Below are 24,114 nucleotides of genomic sequence, written 5' to 3'. Positions count from 1 at the left end.
CTCCCTGCAAGCATGTCTGGACTGTACCTCGTTTGAAGGACTTGGGGGAAATGCTTCTGCGCTTGGATATGACTGAAGGTTATTGACAGGAAAGGCATCCTGCCTTAGAAAATTTGCCTCAGTGAATTTCATGTGAGCCATGGTTAAAGTAGACATTAACACGATTGTTTTACTTCTCTAAACACACACACACACACACACACACCCACATTGTGAGGAAGCCACCATCCTCCCTGAGCCATGCCAGTTTGGCATCCCAGCCGTGAAATACTGATGTGGATTGTGAAGAGACAATATACAATGTTTATAAATGGACAAAATCAGGAAGATTACTAAAACAGTGTCACACTTTTGCAACGCACAGAACCACCATTCACCATTCACATTGGAATGGTTTTTGTTAATGGTTTAGAACTTCCTGTGAATTCTTAGAATATATTGTTGCTACTGAAATATGTGGGTAGCAGTTTATATTTACACACAACATTTGTATATGTGTGTTGTGTGTGTGTATATATATATATATATATATATATATGCACACACACACACTTGTTTTTGTCTTGTTTTTGTATTTTGTACAATTTTGAACCATATACATATATGCATTTATACATATATTTTCAAACATATGCATATATACACTTTCACACATACACATACATACACGTGTGTGTGTGTGTGTGTGTGTGTGTATATATATATATATATATATATATATATATATATACACACACACACATATATAAATATAATCAGCTAATTCTATTTAACTCTCAGTAGCAGTCATGCAGTTATTAGTGGTTGTTTTAGTAGTAGTGGTGGTGGTGGTGGTAGTCTGACTGAAGAACAATGGAATGTTTACAAGAAGTTCTGCCCAACTGGAGAAATCTGTTTTAATAGTTTAGCACAGTTTTTGTGATACCCTGTCGCCACCCCTTGCCACCCTCAAACCACCCCTGCTACCTATCTCTGCAAGAGGACTCTCTCTCTCTGTGACACTAGATCTTGTATGTTGAATGCCAAACACTGTCTCATTGACCCTGCTCACCCCCTTTCCTTTCTCTCTACCCCCCCACACACACTGCCATTAATATTTCATTCCCTTCCTCAGTCTTCTAGTGTGTGTGTGTGTGTGTGTGTGTGTGTGTGTGCACACAAACACTTGAATTCCACTCTTGTTGTGTCACCCTGGGTCGGTCCCGAACCTGTTGTCTTATGACATAGATTTACATTTGTATTTCTTTGATTAATCTCACCTGTATCTATCATCAAGCCGTTCCAGCTGTGACCATCCAATTGTATTTTGGAGCCAGTTTACTTCCAGCATCTCAGACTGAGTGACTTTGTTGCAGTTTCTGGTAATGTAAAAGATTAAGCCACTGTAACCAGCCTAGCAGATAATCCTTCCCTCGTGGAACCCCTGTTCTTCTAGTAGATGGCTGTCTACACAACTTGTTGAAAGATAAACCTGTTTGATAAGAGAAATTAACTCTTAGCATGGCTTCTCATTCTTCTTCTTCTTCTTCTTCTTCTTTTTATTCTAGTATGTTGTCATCTTGTTAATATTCCAGGATATTTATTCTCTTATTATTCTTCAATGGCCTCTTCACCATTTCCTCTTTTGATTCCATCGTTGATTATCATATTTTACCGTCCCTCTTTTTTTCCTTTCCAGGTAAGTGATGCATGCTGGGAACTCTGATAGGAATCTTCGTCAAGGTCAGTGAAGTTTTCCTCTCTTCTAGAACATCGTTACCACCACCACCACCACCGCCACCGCCACCACCACCACCACCAACATCATCGTTACTATCGTTATTATCAACATCATCACCACAATCATTGTTATCGTTGTGTCCTTATCATCATCATCATCATCATCATCTTCTGCACAATAAAAGGAAGTCCTGACCATTCTTTATCATTTCCTTTCACACTTAACCCCCCCCCCCGCCACAAAGCAGACAGAAACCTCCTCAAGAGTCACATTATCCTGTATGTTCTTCTTTTCAAAGACAGTATTGTGTGATTGAACGGAGATTTGACTGCACTTTCTACCAGGAAGAGTGTCCTCATTGGTTTCTCACATCAAGTTGTGTTGTGGGGGGGGGGGACATAAAACGCAACTGGTTGAATGAAGCAGTTGCTGTTGTCGTAGCCGTAGAGTGGCGAGAGGGGACACAGCAAAGGTTAACTGGGATTTTTGTGTCAGGAAGTTGGGTTGGAGGTGGTGGTGGTGGGTGTTTGGGTGACTTGCTTAATTACCCATCATATCTTTAATGACCTTCGTTAGACAGTCACATGATATGACCATTAATTACAAGGATTCTTTAATACCACAGTAAATATCAGCAGGAAATTGGAATCATGTGCGTTTCTGTTGCAGCTCTCTGTCTGCGGTGGTGGCCAGGGTGGAAGGGGTGAGGATATTGAAGCAGTGAAGGGGGCAGTAAGAGTATTGGGGGTTATTAGGGGTGATGGTGGTAATGATCCTCTTGTTGGTGATGATGATGATGATGGTATTTGGTGGTGGTGGTGGTGGTGGAGGGGACACTAGTGATGATGGTAGTGGTGTGAGTGATGTTGATTGAAGGTGGTGGTGGTCAGGGTGACGTCAGCAAAGATAACATTGCTCATGGTACATTTAATGGTGGTGAGGTGGGTGAAGACCCTCGTCCAGTGGGGGTGGGGCAGTCTAACTCCAACCAGTAGAGATCTAATATACCACCATTGCCGTCTGTTGCCCCATACTGGAGCAATACGCTGCCCACTTCTCTACCCAGTGGTCAAATGTATTTGGTGTGGTGTTGCAGCCTGGACTGGCCTTCAGTCTCCACTGTAGCAGTTGCTGGTCAGTAGTCGTTGTATGTTGGTTGGTCTTTTAGCAAGAAATTGCCCTGATCAGACGATTCTTAAAAGAAGAAGAAAAAGGGTCAGAAATAAGAATCAGCACCATTCTGGTCATTTGGTAACGTGTGTGTGTCTGTCTGTCTGTCTGTCTGTCTGTCTGTCTGTCTGTCTGTCTGTCTGTCTGTCTGTCTGTCTGTCTGTCTGTCTCTCTCTCTCTTTGCTTTGACATTGTAGTTGTAAAGGAGCATCACTGTCATACAAGCAGTGCCATTTGTTTCCAATCTTCTGTGAAAAGATGTTTGGCTTTGGGGAAATATTACCATGGCAACATGTGGGGTTGGGGGTTGGTGACAGGAAGGGCATCCAGCCATAGAAATTCCTCACTAAATTCTATCTGACCTCTGTAAGTGTGCAACAGTGGATGGCTACCATGATGATGATGATGATGCTCTGTCTGTGTTGTATGTTTGGCAGAACAAATAAGAGAAATACAACTGGCCTTTCACACACACACACACACACACACACACACACACACACACATATTCCAGATGTGTCTACGTGTATTGATGTTTTGCAGAATTTCAATGGAGCTTTTGTGCAGAAACCAAGAACCAAGTGATAGCAGTGAATAGCTGTTGGTGGGGTGGGGGTGGGGGGAAGAGGTGTTAGGATGATGTGGTGGTGGTGTTGATTTGATAGAATTTCATATAATACATAAAAAGCCATTGCTTTATTGAAGTAAATGTATACATGATGTATATATTGGCATGCATATTATGTATGTATGTGTGTATATGCCTATATATATATATATATATATATATTCACACACCTATATGTATGTGTATATGCTTGCTTGCTTGTGTGTATGTATGTATATGTTTGTATGGCTAATATGTCACACATAAAGTACTTGTGTGTAATATTTGTGTGTGTGTGTGTGTGTGTGTGTATCTTGTCTGAATGAATATTTCATTGATCTGAGACCTGAACTTGAACCATGGACTGCTGCTCTCCAGCCTTTCTGTTTCTCAACTTTATATTTGGATATAGCATTTAATGAACCCAAACATTGCTGTGGGACCAATTCCGTATTCTTTATGGGAGGCTGTTATTATTGCACATCACTTATTTATATTCAGCCATCGACATATGTGAAACTTGTCATATTGGATAGGGCTTCTCTATACTCAACTGTTGACCTGATGTCAAAACACACACACACACACACACACACACACACACACACACACACACGAAGGTAGATAATATGTATATACACACATTGGCACATGTCTACTTGTATATATGTGTGTATATTACATGTAGTACTAAATGTGTGTGTATTTATGCATGTATTTAAGTGTGTATGTATATCTCTGTCTATACGTTTATTTGTGCCTGTATGTGTGTAGATAATTTTTCTACACACATACACCCGTGACTAATAAATACATTGCGTAATCATGTCTTTTTGATGGTGATTCAGTTAACCTTTTCACCTTACCCTCATCCATACTACAATGGACTCACCCCACCCATCTCATTCTATAAGTACTGGTTCTAGTAGTAGTAGCAGTAGCAGTAGTGGTGATGGTGATGGTGGTGTCATATTTGTAATATTAGAAGTGGTGGTGATGTTTTAATTATCTGCAACAATGAGAAGAGACGAGAAGGAGCAGAACAATTCTAAGTACCCTAGTCACTAATTAAGGGTGGATAGCTATGTCATCATTGTTTCAGCATCTCTGTTCCCATCTGAAACCAATTCCAAATGCTGCTAGCCTGTTGAGTTGAGGGTGGATAGCTCTGACATCAGTGTTAACTTGCATACCTCAGCTGACACCCGACTGGTTAATTGCTGCTTGAAATGCCCCACCAGGGTACATCTTTTTCTTTTGTTCTGTCACTGGTTAATGTGTGTTGGGTGTGTCTCAGGAAACTACAGAATGTCTAACTCAAATTGAAGGTGGGAGCAGAGCAAGACAACAGAGTTAGTCCAGGGTGATTAAATATCACTTTTCAGCTGCATGTTTCTGAGTTCAATCCCATGGCATGGTACCTTGGGTAAGTGCCTTCTCCTACAGCATCGAGTCAACCAATGATTTGTGAATGAAATTTTGGGAGAAGGACACTGTGAAATATCAGGTGTGTGTGTGTGTGTGTGTACATAATCATCATCATTTAATGATCTCTCACAGGTGGGATACTACAACTGATTGTGGTGCATCCCTCCATGCAGAAGTGTCTCCTCAGGTGATGTTATAAGAGATCTCTTGTTAAATAAACTCTTTTTCACTTGCTTTTAATACAGCATGTCGTTAGCAACAGTATGGTGAAGCTGTTAGGCAGGAATCTCTATGTAATTGTATGTATATATTACTGTGTGTGTGTGTGTGTGTGTGTGTGTGTGTGTGTGTGTGTGTGGTATAGCTTTGAGAAACTATAAAACATTGTTGGATGCAGCACTTGTAGTGGTTCTCAGAATTCAGTGAAGATAAGACTCAAAGAGAAAATATGGTTCTGTTCTGGAAATGTATTTTAACATAACCTGTTCATGAATTCTTATACCTACTGCATCTGTGGGTAAGGGGTATATGCATATACCTCTTTCTCTCTCTGTATAAATGCATGAGGGAGGGAGGGAGAGAGAGAGTGGTGTGGACAACAAGAGGGTTTGGAAAGAACTCTTTAACACAACTAACTCCCCTCTCTCCGACCCAATCTTATTGCTGTGGATCCATGTTGAGCTTAGAAGACTGTCTCCAAGATGTGTAGAATGGTTGTGTCTTTTAGCTTTGCTGAATTTCTCTTTTTGCTCCAAATGTTTCCCATCTTGACATTGCTTCTCTTCCTCCCAATTTGCTAAACTCATCCCAGCTGTTGATGTCCAAAGAACCAGCTTTGATTGAACTTGCAGCATCTGCCTCAGAATCTAATATGAAATTATCAATGTCACATTACTGTGCCACGGACTCCACTCCCCAGTTACCCCAACTGTGCCATCCAAGAAGAAGGAAATTCAAGGAATAAACATTAAATCTTAAAACCTCACCAATAATAACATCTGGTGTTAAAACAACAGCAGAGGAAAACTGGGGTAGATTCTGTTGAGAATGGGGTGTGGTGGTGGTGGTGGGTTGGGGGAGGGGGTCGTGTTAAAGGATTCTTTCCAACACTTCTTACCCCTCCACTCTCTCTCCCCCACACACATACTTATATACTGAGAGAGAGAGAGAGAGAGAGCAGTGTGCATGTATCTACATAGATATGTGTGTATGCAGATAGCAATTACGCACAGATGCAGTCGGTATTGGCTGCGTTACATAAGAATTCTTGAAAATGTGTTAAAGTGCATTTCCAGAACCGGACCATATTTTCTCTTTGATTCCTGTCTCCACTGAACTTCCATCTTACACAACAAATGAGTCAAATCTTCTGGGCAACAGAAACTTCCGGGGTAACATTTGAAGTCCAGTGGGAGAATTGGTTTAGTGTTCTGGCACTGCACATTACTGTACGGTTTGTGAGGGGTAACACATCCAGAGAGTGAGGCACCTTATATAGACAGACAGACAACAGACAGATGCGTGTGTGTGTGTGTGTGTGTGTGTGTGTGTCTAGTGTGCCTATGTGTGTGTATGTATGTTTTACACATATGTGCTTGTTGAAAGGTTATCAACAAATGGTTTATTGACATAGAAACTCCCCACCCCCATTACCACCCTCACCTTGTAATATAGGATGCTGGTGGTGGAGGAGGAGGGGGCAGCAGTAGTAGTGGCTGTGGGCGGGTGAGGTGTGTAATGGTGATAATGAGGTAGTGTTATTTACTGACTGGGCCTGGTGGTGGTGATAGGGGTGGGGTAGTGGTGATGGTTTTTGAAGAACAGTCTTGTTGACTTGCTAAGCCTTAGGGCTCATCAAACAGACCTTTCATCAAAGACATTCCAACCAGGACCATCTCATTTTTTACTATATTATCCAACTTATTTTCTTAAGACAGTAGTATGATTTAAGAGAGGTTTCCTTGCCATTTCCAGTGAATAAGGAGTCATTTAGAGCCTGCCTTGATGATGATGATGATGATAGTTTTGTGTGTTGAGGACTTAGAGAGGAACCCTTTGTCACGATTTTCTCATTTCCTTCCACTCTTAGACCTGATTGCAGTGGTGGTGGTGGTGGTGGTGGTGATGGTGGGAGTGGTATTGGTGTTGGTGGTGCTGGTTATGAAGATGGTGATGGTAGTGGTGCTAGTGGTTGCAGTAGGAGTGAGGGTAGCAGTGAGAGATTGTTCATATCAGTATTTCAAGTAATGTTGTTGGTGGTGGTGGTGATGGCGGTAGTGGTGGCAGTGGCGGCGGCAGCGAAAGAGAAAGTTTTGGCATAAGTGTTAACAGGTGTTCACAACTGTATTCTGAGTAATATGGTTGGTGGAATGGTCAGCCTGATATTCTACTGAGGGTTATTGGAGAATGGGTGAAACAACAATGGCTTTGCTTGGGATTAGAGACTCTAAACTTCATTGAAAATACTTGTAACAGGTTTAAAAAGAAAAAAAATACTGAAAGATTTTCTGATGACACTGCTGGAAGGTGGAGTGATTGCTGTTACTCATGTATATTATTAGCTTTATAGGCATGGTACAGTGGTGGTTTAAATACTCAAATATTTCTATAGGTATGGTAGAGAGGTAGTTTAAACAAGTGAACATGTCTGACACATAGTGAAAGTGACAAAACCATTCTCTGCTTTCATTCAGATTCTTTAGATTAGAGACAGGTGGATTATGTCAAACAACTGTTATGTACTGGAGATAACTCTGGACCTGAGTGTTAAGGGAATCTTTGGGGAAAATTGCCCTGCCATCTTCCTTTGAAAGGCAGAGGATTTTCTCTTGTTATCTGGCCATAGTAGGAGGAGAGATAGTATGAGGAATAGAGCCTAAGGGCTGTGTTCACCATATTATCTCTTGGCTGTGTGTGGAGCCAGCTGTTGTTTTCTTCTTTGACCTAATCCTTATCAACTTCACCCATCACCGCTTGAAGTGTAAATTAACGAGAGAGAGAGAGAGAGAGAGAGAGAGAGAGAGAGAGAGAGCAGGATTGGGTTTATGACCTAATACATCATCATCATCATTTTAGCATGGGTTGGACAATTTCACAACAGCTGCTAAGTGAGAAAATTGCACCAAACTCTGCTGTCTGTTTTGGCATGGTTTCTATGGCTGGATGCCCTTCCTAATGCCAACCACTCAGAGAGTGCATTGGATGCTTTGTATGTGGGTGGCACCAGCACCAGTGGTGTCACCAAATGACTGACCTTACAATCAGCTGTCCTCATCTATACACATCACTTGACCAAACCACTTCTTCCTACATCTTCCTCTTCCACAGGTGCCCTCCACATTTACTGGTCAGCCATCCTCCTCTATACGCATCACTTGACCAAACCAGCTCAGTCTTCTCTGATGCTTCTTATACCCAATTTTTCCCCCCAACATATTTACACTTTGTTGTATTTGCACATTGACACTGCACATCCAGCAGAGCATGTAGGTTCATTTCTTTCATATAATCACATGTCTTCTACAGTCACAGCCCATGTTTCACTACCATGTAGCATAGCTGTCCATACACAAGCATCATATAGTCTAGGTAATGGAAGCACAAGCATCACCTAGGCAATGGAAACTGTCTACTATCTCTAAGAATCTCCACCTGGTCATTTGAGGAAATCTATTTCCTGTGTGTCTTTAGTGTTTATTGTTTCCTGCACATCTGCTGCATGCAAATTCTACTTTCTCTGTTAACCTTCCTCTGATTCCACTGCACCTCTTATGTGTCCATAACTTCCACTGGGTCCATCATGGAATTTCTACCCACACCTTTTCTACATATCAAGCAGGACCATTTCCCTGGAGGGGTCAGTAATTTATCTGTTTTTCTGCTTACTAGACTTTTGGTCTTTGCTAAATTAACTCTAAAACCATTCGATTCCAGGCTTTGCTTTCACCCCTGAAATTTCTCTAATTCCACTAGAGATTCAGCCTATAAGAACAAGGTCATCAGCACAGAGAAGCTCTCCTGGAAAACCAGTTTTAAATTCCTCTGTTATGGTCTGGAGGATTATGATAAAGAAGAGGGGCTGATCACTAAATTCATTGCTACACTACTGACAGCATTCCTGTACATGGCATGGTCTGTTATCGCCAGCCACTCATTGACCCCTAGCTTCCACATCAACCACCACATGTGGGAGCGATGGACTCTGTCAAAGGCTTTCTCCATATCAACAAATGCCAAGTACAGTGGCATGTTTCTGGCTGTATGTTTCTCCTGTAGTTGCCTTTCTAGGAAGATAGTATATCAGATATGCTGCTCCCTGGCACAAAACCAAACAGCATCTCATCTTATTTAACTCTCTTCTTAATTAGTTGAGCAACGACCTTTTGTGTAACTTTCTTGACTTCATCCAGTAATTTGATACCTCTGTATTGTATAAAACTGGGTGGAATTTGGTGGTGGCGGGGAAGTCTTATTTCAGGAACAGGGCCATGTTCAGACTGTGTATCCTTTATTCTAAAACCAGTAGGCTATTATTTGAAGATGTAGCTGCTGTTTCTAGTAAAGTGAGTGAACTTCTAGATGCTTCCTTGAATCACTTAGTGGTTGTTTTATTACTAAGAGGCCTCTGTGTGTGTGTGTGTGTGTGTGTGTGTGTGTGTATATATGTATATTTAATTGTTTAATGCCCTGTGGTTTTTCTAAGTGGCACATGCATGTGTGTGTGTGTGTGTGTGTGTGTGTGTGTGTATATGTATATATATATATATATATATATATATATATGTATATTTAATTGTTTAATGTCCTGTGGTTTTTCCAAGTGGCACATGCATGTGTGTGTGTGTGTGTGAGAGAGAGAGAGAGAGAGATAATGTGAGTAGTAGTAGTAGTAGTAGTAGTAGTAGTAGTAGTAGCAGCAGCAGCAGCAGCAGCAGCAGCAGTAGTAGTGGTCCTTGTTGTTGTTTCACTTCCTGTGTTTTTGTTCCTATTTCCTTGGTTTTTAAAGTCAGCAATGAAAGTATTTTAGAAACACAAACACAGACACACATCCACCCCTTCCTCCTACTCTCCGCTACACTTCTGACCACCCTGACCCACTTTCTTCCAACCCCCCCCCCCCCCGTATCACACAAACTCTTCCCTCCACCTCCCCATTACTGTCCGAGATGTGGGGGTGGGAGAGGGAACTTCACCACCACTCCAATGATCACCTGCCACTACTCCCCCCCCCCCCCCATTACCACATACTTTCATCACATCAAACATTGAAGGTGCTGCTATGTGGTTGATGAACCTGCTGGAAATAACAGCCAAATTTTCCTCAAATCACATTTTACCACCTTAGAAAAGGAATGGAACATTGTATAATGAAGTCTTAGGTTCCCTGTACATAGAGAACGATGGGATGGTCATAGCTGGAGTGTCTTTGATCATAGGTTTGCTCAATCAGGTCTGACCTGGGTTCTCATCCACTGTCACCTTCACCACTGCCTCCCATGGCCACCACCACACAATTGTTTACTACAACTGTCCCCTATAAATGCACCAATGGTTTATCATAGGGGACACTAATATCCTTGTCCTGCTAGAAATGGTTGACCTGTTTCCTCCAGAGAACTCCCTATTATCTTAAAAAGAGAGTACACATTATACAATGTACTCTTAGATATACAATGTACAATGTACTCATTATACAATGTACTCTTAGATATACTACTGTCTGAATAAAAAACAGGATGGTCGAAGCTGGAATGTCTTCAGCTATAGGTCTGCTGGAGCAGTACTTTGGGGATAAACAACAAAAAAGAACAACACATCAGATAGTGTAGTCCCAGAATATCTTAGGTCCTTAAGAAAAAAAAAAAATTAAAAAGTATGCAACAAGATCCCTTATGGGTCTTTCAAATGTCAGCCCTTTGCTATCAGCACAGAGGATTAAGGACTCTCCTAGCAAACACCTCCTTAACATAGCCAGGATCGGACTTCAAACACAGATCTTCTTTTACCAGAGCTTGAAACTACAATCAGCACTGATTCCACAATACAATTCTAACCCCATATCTGCTACAGTGCTGCTACTTTTTACATCTCAGATCATCATCAATCATCAATCATCATTGTCATCATTGTTGTTGTTATGATCCTCATCAGTCTTTTAATGTCTTCTTTGCTGTGGTTGTGAAAGGCCAGGTAGGATTTCATTGAGGCAGATTTTCAATGGTCTGAAGCCCTCCCTGTTGCTAACCCTCACGTTTGCAAGCAAACTAATATTTTCCTCATGGCTGGACCTGTTCCTGAGAATACAAACAATAAACAGCACCACTTGTAATAACGGTGGCACTCGACTGGACAATATGAAGTCACTCACTGACACTCCAGCCTCTGACCAGCGCACCTGTTGTGTCCACTCTCAGTCTGCACTACTACTGCTACTACAGTGGTCACTTCTCAAATGGAACTTATGTCCCCCTCCTCTCACTCCCCATCCCTCTGGCCTAGCCAGTCCTTTCTCCTCACCAATATCTTCCTGGAATTCCCACCTGGCAAAAGATTTTCTAGCAGTTGTCAATCGGCAACAGTTTCAGGCGATGGACTGCACTGGCGTTGGAAGATCTGTGAAGGTCTTGACCACTGTATATCAAGATGGTCATGGCTGGATTGTCTTTGATCCTAGATTTGATCTACAGCTAAACAACTACAGGGAAAGACATGGTAGATGATGGAATCCTACATACATTCTGTCTGAATAAAAAAATAGGCAGGGAGAGTCATGGCTGGAGCAGCTTTGATCATAGGTCTGCTGGACCAGGAATGACCTTGGGCTAAACAACAGCAAAAGACAGGATGGTGTACAGTGTCACCATCCAGTTTTGCTAGTAACATTAGATTACAGCCAAATTCCATTCTAAATAACATCGTCCCCATCACCACCCCCATGAGATGGATGGAGGAGGAGGAGGGTGAAACCTTCTGTTATCACCCCCACTCCGCCATCATTGCCATTTCCACCACCACCACCACCACCACAAGAACATTGAATTCCATTGCTACCACCACACCACTACTACTGAATACAGCATCGCCACTACCACCACCACCATCACCATTTCTAAAACTTTAGGGTCCCTAACTGATCCTGTGACATTTCTCCCCCTCCCATCTTATGTCCACTTCAATCCCCACACCACCACCACCATCATCCCCATTAGCTTTCCCCCTCAACCTGGTACTGCTACACCTCCATCCTGCTAACATAACTGTTACCCCCATCAGCAGCACCATCACAGCCCCCCCCCCCACCTGTCCCCCCTCACCACCACCTCTATACTGTTGGAAGCTGTCATTGCCGGCTTCAGTAACTGTCTCCAGAACATTCCACAGTGTCAGCTGGAACATTTTGGGACATTTTGACTTCAGATGGGAATAACAGGAATTCCAAGACTTTCCCCTATTTTGTTGTCGCAGTCCATGCTTTTGGGAAGCTGCTTTTGGGAATGCCATGAATTCCATAGAACATCACATTTTATACTTCACACATACACACACATATATCATCATCGTCATCATCAACATCATCGTCATCATTTAATGCCTGTTGTCCGTCCATGTTGGTATGGTTTGGACAGTTTGACCAGAGGTGGGAAGCTGGGGAGCTATATCAAACCCCACTCCTCTGTTTTGGTAGGGTTTCTTTGGCCGGGTGCCCTTCCCTACCACCTTACAGGGTGTACAAAGGGCGCTTTTCACATGGCACTGGTATGGCCGCTTTTTACATGGCCTGGCACAGGTGTCGTTTACACGATGTCAGCATGGGTGCTTTTTATGTGGGGCCAATACATACTAATACACCTGAGCCATAAGAAATGACACAACAGACAAGATGAGGACAAATATCCATCAAATGTAAATAATGTAAATAATTCCTCATCTCTTAAATATAGAACTGTAGAAGCACTTCTTTATCCAGCTGTCCTCATCCGTAAGCATCCCATGGCCAAACCACTGCAGTGCTACAACCAATTCCTCTGATGCCCATCAACATATTTGCACTTTGTCCTACATGCATATTGACTTTGCACACCCAGCCACAACTACTTTACCTCAACCGGTCCAGCTCTCTTTAATACCAAAATACATCAAAATGGAAACCAATCCCATAAAATTAAAAAGTTCTCTGGACAAATTTCTTCAAAAAACCCGGACCAACCTCCTACACCCGGATATGTCTCCTACAATACAAACTCTTTGCTAGAGTGGGCCATGGTGCCCCATATATGGCTAAAAGTGCTACAAAGTTGGACAACGCCTAGGCCTACACTGGTAGAAACCTATCAAAGTTATGTATATATATGTGTGTGTGTGTGTATATATATGTGTGTGTGTGTGTGTGTGTGTGTTGCGTATAACTGAGTTATTCTGAGAGTGGGAAGGTTTTGTAGTTTATTTCTTGATGGATTTGTCAGTCTTTCCTGACACATCTGAAACCTTCTCAATGAGTCAGTCCTGTTTGTTCCCTTCATGTTTACTCGTTATATATCGATGGTGATGATGCTAAGTCGGTCTGTTTGTGTGTGTGTAAATATTGTGTATATAGATGTGTGTGTGTGTGTGTGTGTGTGCACGCATTGGAGTGATGAAGATTTTCCTTTTTTTTCATTATGGGAATTGTTGTCAATAGTTTTTCCTGTTGGGTTGTTATGGTGTTTGTGAGAAAGATACATCCACTAAATACTTGTGTATCTGTAACACACACTGTTTAGGTTTAAGATTTTGTGTATTTCTTGAGCTTGTCTGACCTAGTTGTCCCTCCACCACCACCACCACCACCACTACAGCCACTACACGCCATTACTTAATCATTAACCACCACACTACTACTACAACCAATGCACCATCAACCACTGCTACAACTACGACATACATCAACCAAACTACCACAAATACATGTCAACTATCCATTCTTCTTCTTCTTCTTCTTCTTCTTCCACCACTACTACTACTACTACTACTACTATAGATACATCATCAACCAAACACTGTGACTAGTTTCAAATTTCGTTTTTGCCAACTGAGATTTCATCCACAGATTGCTCCGAGTGTGTGTATGTGTGTGTTGTGTGTGTGTTACACTGATGTGCTGCCTGCCTGTTTGCCTGCACTTGCATACGGTAGTCTCTTCATTCATACTCTGACACATGAGGTACTCCAGCCTGGCCTTGAACATGATGGCTGCAAGAAACTTAGACTGAAACACACACACACACACACACACACACACACACAATCCATGCACAGACCAGTCAAACACACACACGCATCACATGCATACATTGACATGCACATCAAGATGCTGACATCCAGGCACATACACACATTCAGTGACGGGGGAGGGGGGAGGGGCAGAGGAAACGAGGGAGAGGGACAAGAAACCCTAAAAAACAACTGGCTATCATTTGTAAAACATTTGTAAAATGCCTTCATCTCTCCCCTATTCTCCTCCCCTTCATAGCCCCAACACATGTCACAGCTCCATTATTTCAGTAAGGCCTTGGCCCCCTTTTTTTTTATAAGGCAGACCCTAGAGAAACAGAGGGGGGGGGGAAAGTGGAATTTAAGGTGGTGGTGGTAGTTGTTTCACACACACATGCGATGAGGGTCTTTCTCTCACTCAGTGGAGTGGAGGTTGGTTGTGGTGGGGAAACTAGAGAAAGAAACTGCTACACTACACCCTACATCACATAACTGACACTGCCATACTACATCCCACATACAACCCATGCCTGTGAATGTGAACCCATAGGTTTTAAGTTCAAATAACGCATGAGGCTCATATTTAATGCATTTAAGGAAGAGACTGTTTGCTCAGCTCAGATCTTTTTGTCAGAAATATTTTTCAGTTGTTTTCGTAATGATACCTGTAATATACTGGGGTTCTATTCAAGGAAAAATCTATCATCTCATCAACACCATGACAAAATTGATGGTCATTGTTGGAATGTCTTTGGTAATAAATCCTCTCAATCAAAGATGATTTGGATTTAATCAACAAAGAGCTTTTGAAGAAAACGCATGTGGTCTCTGCACCTGCTGGAAATGGCAACTAAATCTCCTTTCAATTATACACTGTAAGCTTTTTTCTCTCTTCATATTTACGCCCATGGCCTCCCATTCTGTGACTGGATACTTGCATAACCTCATCTACCGATAACATCTTCCCATACTTCTCTAGACATTCCTGTACGACTACTTTTAACCCTATCTCCAAGAGACCTGGCTCCAGCGCCACAACCAACACAAACACATAAATATGAACAACAGACTACACGTCTGTTGTCTCTTTCTTCTCTTCACGAATGTCGTAGAACATCAGATACGACCAAACACGTCACTGAACCATTTAAACCTATCAGGCACAAACATAGAAGAGAGAAATACACGTCTTGTGCCATACGCATAGTTTACAGCAAAGAAAGTCAAATGATAAATGAACGTAGAGTAATCAGAGACACAACAACAACAACAACAACAGCAATAATGCTGCAGAAGTATGTGATCTGGTTTCTGCTTCAGTTTGGTGTCAGATTGTTTTCCATCTCGATTAGAAAGTTATCACGAAAACAAGAACAGGATCCTTCAAATTGAGTGATGACACCATGGAAAAAATTAACCAGTAATGGGTTAACAGCTCTACATTAAGTTCATTGATGTCATTAAAAATACTAACGAGTCAAAATTTGTTGATTGCAAATTTGTCAGGCTTTGATTCAGCTAAAGTCAGCTTGTAAAAAGAAAAGATGCTGGACAGAAAAGATCATTGGTTGGACGGTCACTCACTGTCACAACCGTGGACTGTGATGAACAGACAGGAGAAATGAATGCAGTCCTGCTTTGCACCATTATTAACTTATCAGAAAAAGATAACCGGGGTGGGGTTTTTGGTTAGTGTTGAGGTTGGTGAATGACTGGTTTTAATTTGATATTGACCTTTGTTCAGTGTTATGAGAGGGGACGAAGAGTGTAGGGGTGTGTATGGGTAATATATCATGGTCATATATCCTGCTAAAAATAATAGCCAAATTTTCCTCAAAACACACTATTTTGAAAGCTATTACAGAATGACCAAATCTGAAAACAACTTTGATCAATTGGTCTGCTCAGTCAGAACTGACCTGGGGTTAAACGACAACCACCACCATCACCATTGTAGCTATGTAGATATACTTAAATATTTAACCAATCCTCTTTAAAGAACTGGTAAACAAGCACAGACTAAATGGCATTAACATTGTGTCAAGTTAGTTGAGAGTTCCTCTTTTACGTAATTCCTTCTTGAATTGGCACCAACCCTTTCGGTTGGTGTCAAAAACTGGCAGTGAAGAGGTCAGATAACAATTTCTCCTAAAATGGTAAATGGTTCTTTAAGTTTAGATAAGAACTTCCTCTGGTACTTGGAAATAAGAGGAACAACTTCTTATTGTCTACTTATTTATTAGAGGGGATTGGTAGAATCATTTCAGCATGAGACATTATGATGTTTTAGGTACTGAGTTCAATTCCTGCCTAGGCCAACTTTCCTTTTCATCCATCTGGGGCTGACAAAGTACCAGTTAAATACTGGGGTTGTTGTCATTGATTATACTCTTCTCGTTGACATTGCTTGCTTTTTGTCAAAACCAGAAATCTTGATTTGATGTGTTGTTGTTGTTTGAGCCCAGATTAGTCCTTCAACACATAGCATACCTCATATGTATATATATGTAGGTATATAAATATGAGGTGTGTGTGTGTGTGTGGGGGGGGGGGCATCCAGCCATAGGAACCATGAAAAATCAGATTGGAACCTGGTGCAGCTCCCCAGCTTACCAGTTTGCAGTCAAACTGTCCAACCCATGCCAGCATGGAAAGCAGATGTTAAATGATGATGAAGATATATATATATATACACACACATATATAAAATCTACATGGTATCTTTTACTATAACTCTGGGCTAACCAATGCCTTGTGAGTGGATTTGGTTGACAAACTGAAAGAGGCCCATTGTGTGTGTGTGTGTATTTCTCTCTATATGTGTATATGTGTGTATATATTTATCTCTTTATATGTCTGTGTGTGTGTAGAGGCTTGTCTTGACACTGTGATGGTTGTAAACAATCATCATCATGACACAAGTTGTCTGTTTCTAGTCTTGTGTGAAAGACATGTCTGGCCAAGGGGAAATATCCCCTTACTTGGAAATAGGTGAGGATTGGCAACAAGAAGGACCTCCAGTTGTAGAAAATCTGCCTCAACAAATTCCGTTTGACCCATGCAAGCATGGAAAAGTGAATGTGGTGATGTTGATGACGATGAAATGGCCAAAGAATTTAACATTTTGGTTTTTATTGGTTGAAATATTGACTTCCTGAGTAAATATAATCTATGATAAATATTGAATTAAACCTTAATTATCTCCTGATTCTCAATTAAAATACAATTTAAAAAAGTGTGCATGACCTCTGCCTCTAAATTTGTTGTCTTACAACTCGCAGAAAAATGGATATTTTTTAGATGAAATTTTCTGCAAATAAACTTCAGATGGTCTCGATTCTGATTATATCAGAATTGGTCGTGAAAAACTTTTCCAAAGGTGTGGAGAAGAGTTTTGGAAAATTCACACAAGTCAGTTTTTGTTTCCATATAACTTTCAGAAAAATGGATATTTTTCCCTCTAAATATTTTTTTCAGACAGTGAAGATTATGATTAGAGTGGAATTTAGTATCCATACTGATACACATCACAGACATCTGATGCTGTTCATAATCTGCTATTCCTTCTCTAAGACAATTCTCTATTCTATGGTGAAACCCTGAAATATGTTCTTAAAATACCTTTTTTTTCTTGTTGATTTACATAATGCAAGTAAAAAATCCCATTTTTTTCTTAATACTTTCATCTTGTTGTTCTGTATTTTTAGCTTGAAAGTCTGCCCAAGAAATTCTTCAGTGAACAATCCAAGATGAGACAGCAGAAACGAGTACCTTGTTGCAGTAATTTGGTCTTGAAATACATGTTTCTTGTATTTAATTTTTTCTTTTGGGTGAGTAGATAAAAATTGTAATGTAATGTGTTTTATATATATGTGTGTGTGTGTGTGTGTATATATATACATACATATATATATATATATTTATTCTTTTACTTGTTTCAGTCATTTGACTGATTTCTGATGTCTAATGATTGATGGTACTGCAGACATAGCATCACTCATGTCAGCATATATTAAGGAAGATGATGAGGAGGAGGAGAAGGAGGAGGAGAAGGAGAAAGAGGGTATGACTGAGGCATGAGTAACCTTTTTCAAAAAGTGGACCCCATGAGACATGGCTCTCCATCTGGTGGACTGCACTACTAAAATATTCGAGGTGATTTATTATTTAGGTGTGCCATTTAGAAAGTTCTGTGGGCTCGTAATAGCTTGTTGTGGTCATGATAATGATGGTGATGATGACAATAGTGATCATCATCATCATCATCAACATGCAGGTATGGTTTGATAATGATGATGATGTAACTTGATTGCATAGTGTATAATGATGATGATGATGATGTTGTTGTCTCCAATTGCAGATATCTGGCATTGTGTTGTTGGTAATAGGAATCTGGTTGGTGCGAGAGAAGCACCATTATATCGAACTGCTGGACAATAACTCCTTCCCTGTGGCCACCTACCTCCTGATAGCTGCTGGGGCCAGCATATTGGTCATTGGTCTCCTTGGATGTATCGGCGCCATTAACAATGCCAGCTTACTTCTATTGATTGTGAGTAGCCCCTGCTCTAATCTCTCTCTTTCCTTCACACACACACACTTTCTCTCTCCCTCTCTCTAGTGTAGTTGTTCAAAGCTGATGATTCTCTTGGTCACTGCTGAAATATTTTCAATGTGGACAACCCTTCAGGTGAGGAGGTCAATAATAATAATAATAATAATAATCATATGATCTCAGTAAATAATTAGTTTTCATTCCACAAATAAATTGTGTAATACGCATTGGGTTAGTTTGTCTTCTGTTGTGCGTTGAGTTGTGTATTGCCCTCTTGTGCCCTGAGATATCTGTTGCCCTCTTTGGGAGGCAAAACATGTAGGCTCAGGCATGGTTGTGTGGATAAGAAATTTGCTTCCCAACCATGTGGTCCCAGGTTCAGTCCTACTGCATGGCACCTTGGGCAAGTGTCTTCTACTATAGCCCTGGATTGATCAGAAACTTGTGAGTGGATTTGGTTGGTGAAAACTGAAAGAAGCCCATTTTATATATTGTTGTGTCTTGGGAGGGACATAAAAGTAATAATAATGAAGACACATGCACTGGTTCAGTATCACTTCTTTATTGTTAAATATCTAACCAACTAATTAATCAATCATTTGTTTAAGCAATCAATTGATTGTTTGTCAAACAAACAGGTGCCACTGGTCTTGCCGGGAACTGGAAACAACAGCCTATGAATAAGGCCAGACATGTTTTTGCAGTCAATTGCCAGCACATTAGAACCATTGGCTTGAACAGGAAGGTTGTTGTTGTCTGTAATGAGCAAACATTTGAAGATTAGGAGAAACACACACACACACACATACATATATATATATATACTCACACACACACACACACACATACATATATACACACACACAGCCACCACCACCACCTTAACAGTTACCACTGTATTTCTTATTTTCAGTACTCGATGTTCCTTTTGGTTATTTTCCTCCTGGAGGTCATAGCCGGAACGGTGGCCTGTATGTATGGTGACTCGGTAAAGTATAACATGTTCTTTCTTCTTTTTTACCCTCGTGCTACATACACAGTGTGTGTGTGTGTGTGTGTGTGTGTTGCTTTTAAGTTTCTTAGAGAACTATTAACAACAGCAGTGAGGCATTTTGTTAAACCCCTCCACATTTGCAATTATTTTCAAACTTTGAAACTGATGAGCTGAGAATTTGCATTAGTCAAAGGGTAAGAAAGGGGTTTAGAGAGGTGGTGGTGGGGGGCACATAAAATCTCTTCAACTAATGAAATCTACTTTGAAACAAAGTCTATCTCTGGATGTGAACTGTTATGACAGTATTAAAGGAGTTTTAGGAATAGAAATAATGATGATAATTATATTTTACAAGGATTGACGTAACTCTTCACAAATTTCGGAATGGCTGGATAGCTTTCTACTTTAGACTGTAATTTCTATAACTTTGAATTTTTATCACTTTTCATTTTGAACTTGACAAAGACAGGCTTGCTTTCGAAATATCGTTCAACCAATAAATTATCTATTGCAATCGCAAAAGAAATTTCGGATGTGGAAGCAAGGTTTAGAATGAAAAGGCCTTAGAATCAATGTAGCGAAGACCAAAGTTCTAGTAAGTAGGAAGGTAAACTCATCACACACCCCCTCAGGCATCTAACAAAGATGATGATGATGATGATGATGATGATGATGGACAACATGTGGTGTGGAGAAGAATCATCTACATGTGACAGCATGATGAAAAGAATGCTGAAATGAGGACTAGATATGGAGATAGGGCTGTATAAGATACCTCCCTGGTTTCTCACTCATCAGGCCTTGTTTAGATCCCCATCTGCACCCCCATGTCTCTATCAACCATCTTCCCCCATTCACTGTACCATAACATCCATGGAATATTCAGGTTGTTTCATGACTAGGGATCCACTGAATATTTCTGGGTAATCTCCTTTATTTTTCTCTGTATAAAGAGAATAGCAAAATGTATTTACATCTGCATAAAGTTCCACAGTGGAAAGTTAAAAACTTTACTTTAACCATTTAAAATTATTTTAGGTTTTCTAAGATTTGCTGTGTTATGCATAAATGCTTATCAATTTACACACACATTTGTGTGTGTACATGTATCTATCATCATCATCATCATTTAACATGCATATATATATACATACACACAACCATGTGTGTGCATATAAACACACACATCTACTTGTATCTCCTTGTAACCACAGAAGTCTGGAAACACCCAAGAGATTTTCCTTCTTCCATAGCAAAGCCACACCTTCTTTAATAGGGTTACATACATACATGGATTATTACTTACATACATAAACATACATTATTACTGACATAGACACACACATACATATATCCACACATGTATGTATATATATATATATATATATCTACATATACATATATATATATCTACACATATATATGTATACAAGTCTGCATGCATATGCAGACTTGTAGGTTGTATGTTTCTAGGTTAATTATTTACGTATGTGGAAGTTTGAACGTGTATTTGTGTGTGTGAAGTTAGTTTCAGTTGACAATAAAGTTATCATGCCAGAATGTTATGCAAATTTCTTTACATTACTTGTTTCCATGGTAACATAGCTGTAGTCACACAGTCTTCTCCCTCTACTTATACTGCTACTACAATGGCCTCTGTTTTCCAGAAATAGCTGGTATCATGCCCCACCGCCTTTATATCTCTCTTCCCTCTTGTATCCTCTGGTCAATCCTTCTTCCCCAGAATGTCATTCCTCCTGGAATTCTCACATCTATATGGTTCTTTTACAACGACCAACTTACAGTTGTTCAAGAGAAATGTTAGCCCTGTTGGTCTTGCTGATGTTGCAGGGCTGTGAAGGTTACGGGCTTAAACCTTCTTTCACATTATACATCATTATTAAAATTGGTCAGCTGACAGTTTCCATAGCAACTCAGCTCACTTCTTGTGATACACTCATTTTTAGTCATTAGCCCACTGTAATAGCCCTGTTCTTCATTCCCATCTTAGACATTTGCATTTAGACAGAAAAGGCTACCTTGTTTAGCAACTAAATGTTGCTAAACTTGCCACTTTTCATTATAGGGAGTTGTGGCTGGCCCTTGTTAAACACATCATTGTCCTAGAGAGATATGGCTACCCAGTTGTAGAGAAGAGTCACTTCTCTGTCAGTGATGGTCACTGCTCAACAAACCTCACAGTGGTTTTAGATTGTAAACATTCAGTTATTGTGAGTTTGTGCATTGCAACGAGGATGTCAGTAGTAAATATTCTCTGCTTTGTTGTGTGTGTGTGTGATCATCATCATCATTTAACGTCCATTTTCCATGCTGGCATGGTTTGACAGGAGCTGACAAGGCTGGGATCTGCACCAGACTTTGTCTGTTTTGGTATGGTTTCTATAGCTGGATGCCCTTCTTAAAAACCAACCACTTTCTGTTCATAGTAAATGTGGATATATATATATACACACACACACACACACACACATATAAATACCTGTTGTTTCCGGGGAGAGTCATTCTCTTTTAGTGCCTTATAATTTAACAGACTCACGGGTAAAAGTTCCACTTATTTCTTTGCGTCTTGCAACCTTTTCATTAGCTTTAAATTACAAGGCAGCAAAAGAGAACGACTCTCCCCAGACACAACAGAATATGCTCCAACACACGAACTCACATAAAGGATCTTGCAAACCAAATCCCAAAACGAAATATATAAATACCAATTTCTTGTAAATATATTGTATGCAGTCTATATATGTCTCTCTCTCTGTATGTATGTATACATACATTACAAATTCCCCCCCCCCCCCCCCGCCCTTCCCAATTAGTTGTAATTGTGTTTATTTTTCTTTGTGTGTTGTCCAGATGAATGCTGAGCTGAAGAAGAGTCTGAACCACACAATGCTGGAGAGTTACAGATACAACAGAGAAAAGACTGAAGCCATTGACAAGATGCAGATTACAGTAAGTCTACTGATTTGTTGTTTGTGAACTGGAGTAGTAGTAGTAGGAGTAGGTTGGCTGAGTCGGTGGAGCATCGGGGAAATATCTTGCTGCATTTGTTCTGGATTGCTACAGTCTGAGTTCAAGTCTTGATAAGTTCTGTTTAATGTTTGATCCCTTTTTTGGGGTGATGAAATACCAGTTATATAGTGAGGGGTTAATGCCCACCACCCCATCAGCATTGCAGGCCTTATTCCTAAATAAAAACTAGTGATTTTTGTTGTTGTTGTAGTATTCCTGCTGCAGTCAATGAATGTTTGTAGACTTCCTGGAAACAGCAGTCAAATTTTCAAATAATCGTAACCTATCAGATAACAACAAGACACGCTCTGAGTAATGTAGACTGAGATGGTCATGACAGGAATGTCTTTAATCGCAAGTCTGCTGCTTGTGTGGTTAATAAGCGACATATTTCTAGCAATGAATAAATTCTGGGCCTCTGTTTTTCCTGTTTGTTTCAACTCTCACCTCTCCTCCGGTCAGACACAAACCACTGAAGAAGCTGGGATATGTGACATGATGTGTGTGGGGTGGGGGTGGTGGTAATTGACCAATCAAAGCATTGTGAAAAAACAGGTGGGGGTAGCAATGTAATTTCTTTCTGGTGGTTAGAGTAATAATTAGTAGTATTATATAGATATTAAATTAACCGTTATAATTAGATTTCCCTGATAGTAATTAATACAATATTAATTAGATGTAAAATCACCACCAGGTGGCACTAATTACTTCTTCCATATAAAGACAGGGGAGGTAACTCAAAATCGGTTCACTGAATACTCTATGGAAGTGAAGAATGGGACACAGAAATATTGTGGGAACTGTTTGACATATAATGATTGCAGTATCTAATTCAGTCGACAACTGTTTTCCCCTCTCTCATACATCTGCCCCTCCTCTCTAAAGCGGGTCTACTCCTCCTGTCACTCTTTTCTCCCCCACAGTTTCACTGCTGTGGTGCTGGTTACTACAAGGACTGGCGGGCAAGCAGATGGCTGCGGTTAGACAAAAATACAGAGAATAAAACGCCTGATAGTTGCTGTAGAACCCCGAGTGATGGATGTGCCAAGAGGGATCATCCTTCAAACATCTACCACAAGGTAAGTTCACACACATTCACACATATGCGAAAATATACAAACACACACCTCAATATATAAATATATCATCCTCCCTCCTCTGGCCCCTCTGCTGGTGACACGTAAAAAGCACCCACTACACTCACGGAGTGGTTGGCATTAGGAAGAGTATCCAGCTGTAGAAACACTGCCAGATCAGAGTGGAGCCTGGTGCAGCCTTTAGGAGGAGATGACAAACGACTGAGGTATCTAACAGTTGTTTCTTATGACAAATTAAATTTTCTGATCAATCATAACTAAATT

At 40.5% G+C, this 24,114-nt stretch overlaps 1 protein-coding gene across 4 annotated transcripts in view; it reads left to right on the top strand.

Annotated features, from left to right (window-relative positions):
- LOC106872245 (CD151 antigen) overlaps positions 1-24,114 on the top strand; it is an 88,469-nt gene that overhangs the window by 60,367 nt on the left and 3,988 nt on the right. For 2 of the 4 annotated variants that reach the window (XM_014919160.3, XM_014919159.3), the window contains exons 2-7: positions 1,679-1,722; positions 17,882-18,004; positions 18,535-18,726; positions 19,643-19,717; positions 22,595-22,693; positions 23,677-23,832. In XM_014919160.3, coding sequence (XP_014774646.1) covers positions 1,690-1,722; positions 17,882-18,004; positions 18,535-18,726; positions 19,643-19,717; positions 22,595-22,693; positions 23,677-23,832 — 678 coding nt within the window. In that variant the 5' untranslated portion in view covers positions 1,679-1,689. The remainder of the gene's footprint in view (positions 1-1,678; positions 1,723-17,881; positions 18,005-18,534; positions 18,727-19,642; positions 19,718-22,594; positions 22,694-23,676; positions 23,833-24,114) is intronic. The other 2 variants (XM_014919161.3, XM_089354577.1) reach the window with 1 other exon arrangement.

Source organism: Octopus bimaculoides, chromosome 7 (assembly GCF_046866305.1).
Source record: "Octopus bimaculoides isolate indiv1 chromosome 7, ASM4686630v1, whole genome shotgun sequence".
Taxonomy (NCBI): domain Eukaryota; kingdom Metazoa; phylum Mollusca; class Cephalopoda; order Octopoda; family Octopodidae; genus Octopus; species Octopus bimaculoides.
The sequence above is the reverse complement of the archived record's forward strand: the minus strand, read 5'-3'. Positions and strand labels throughout refer to the sequence as shown.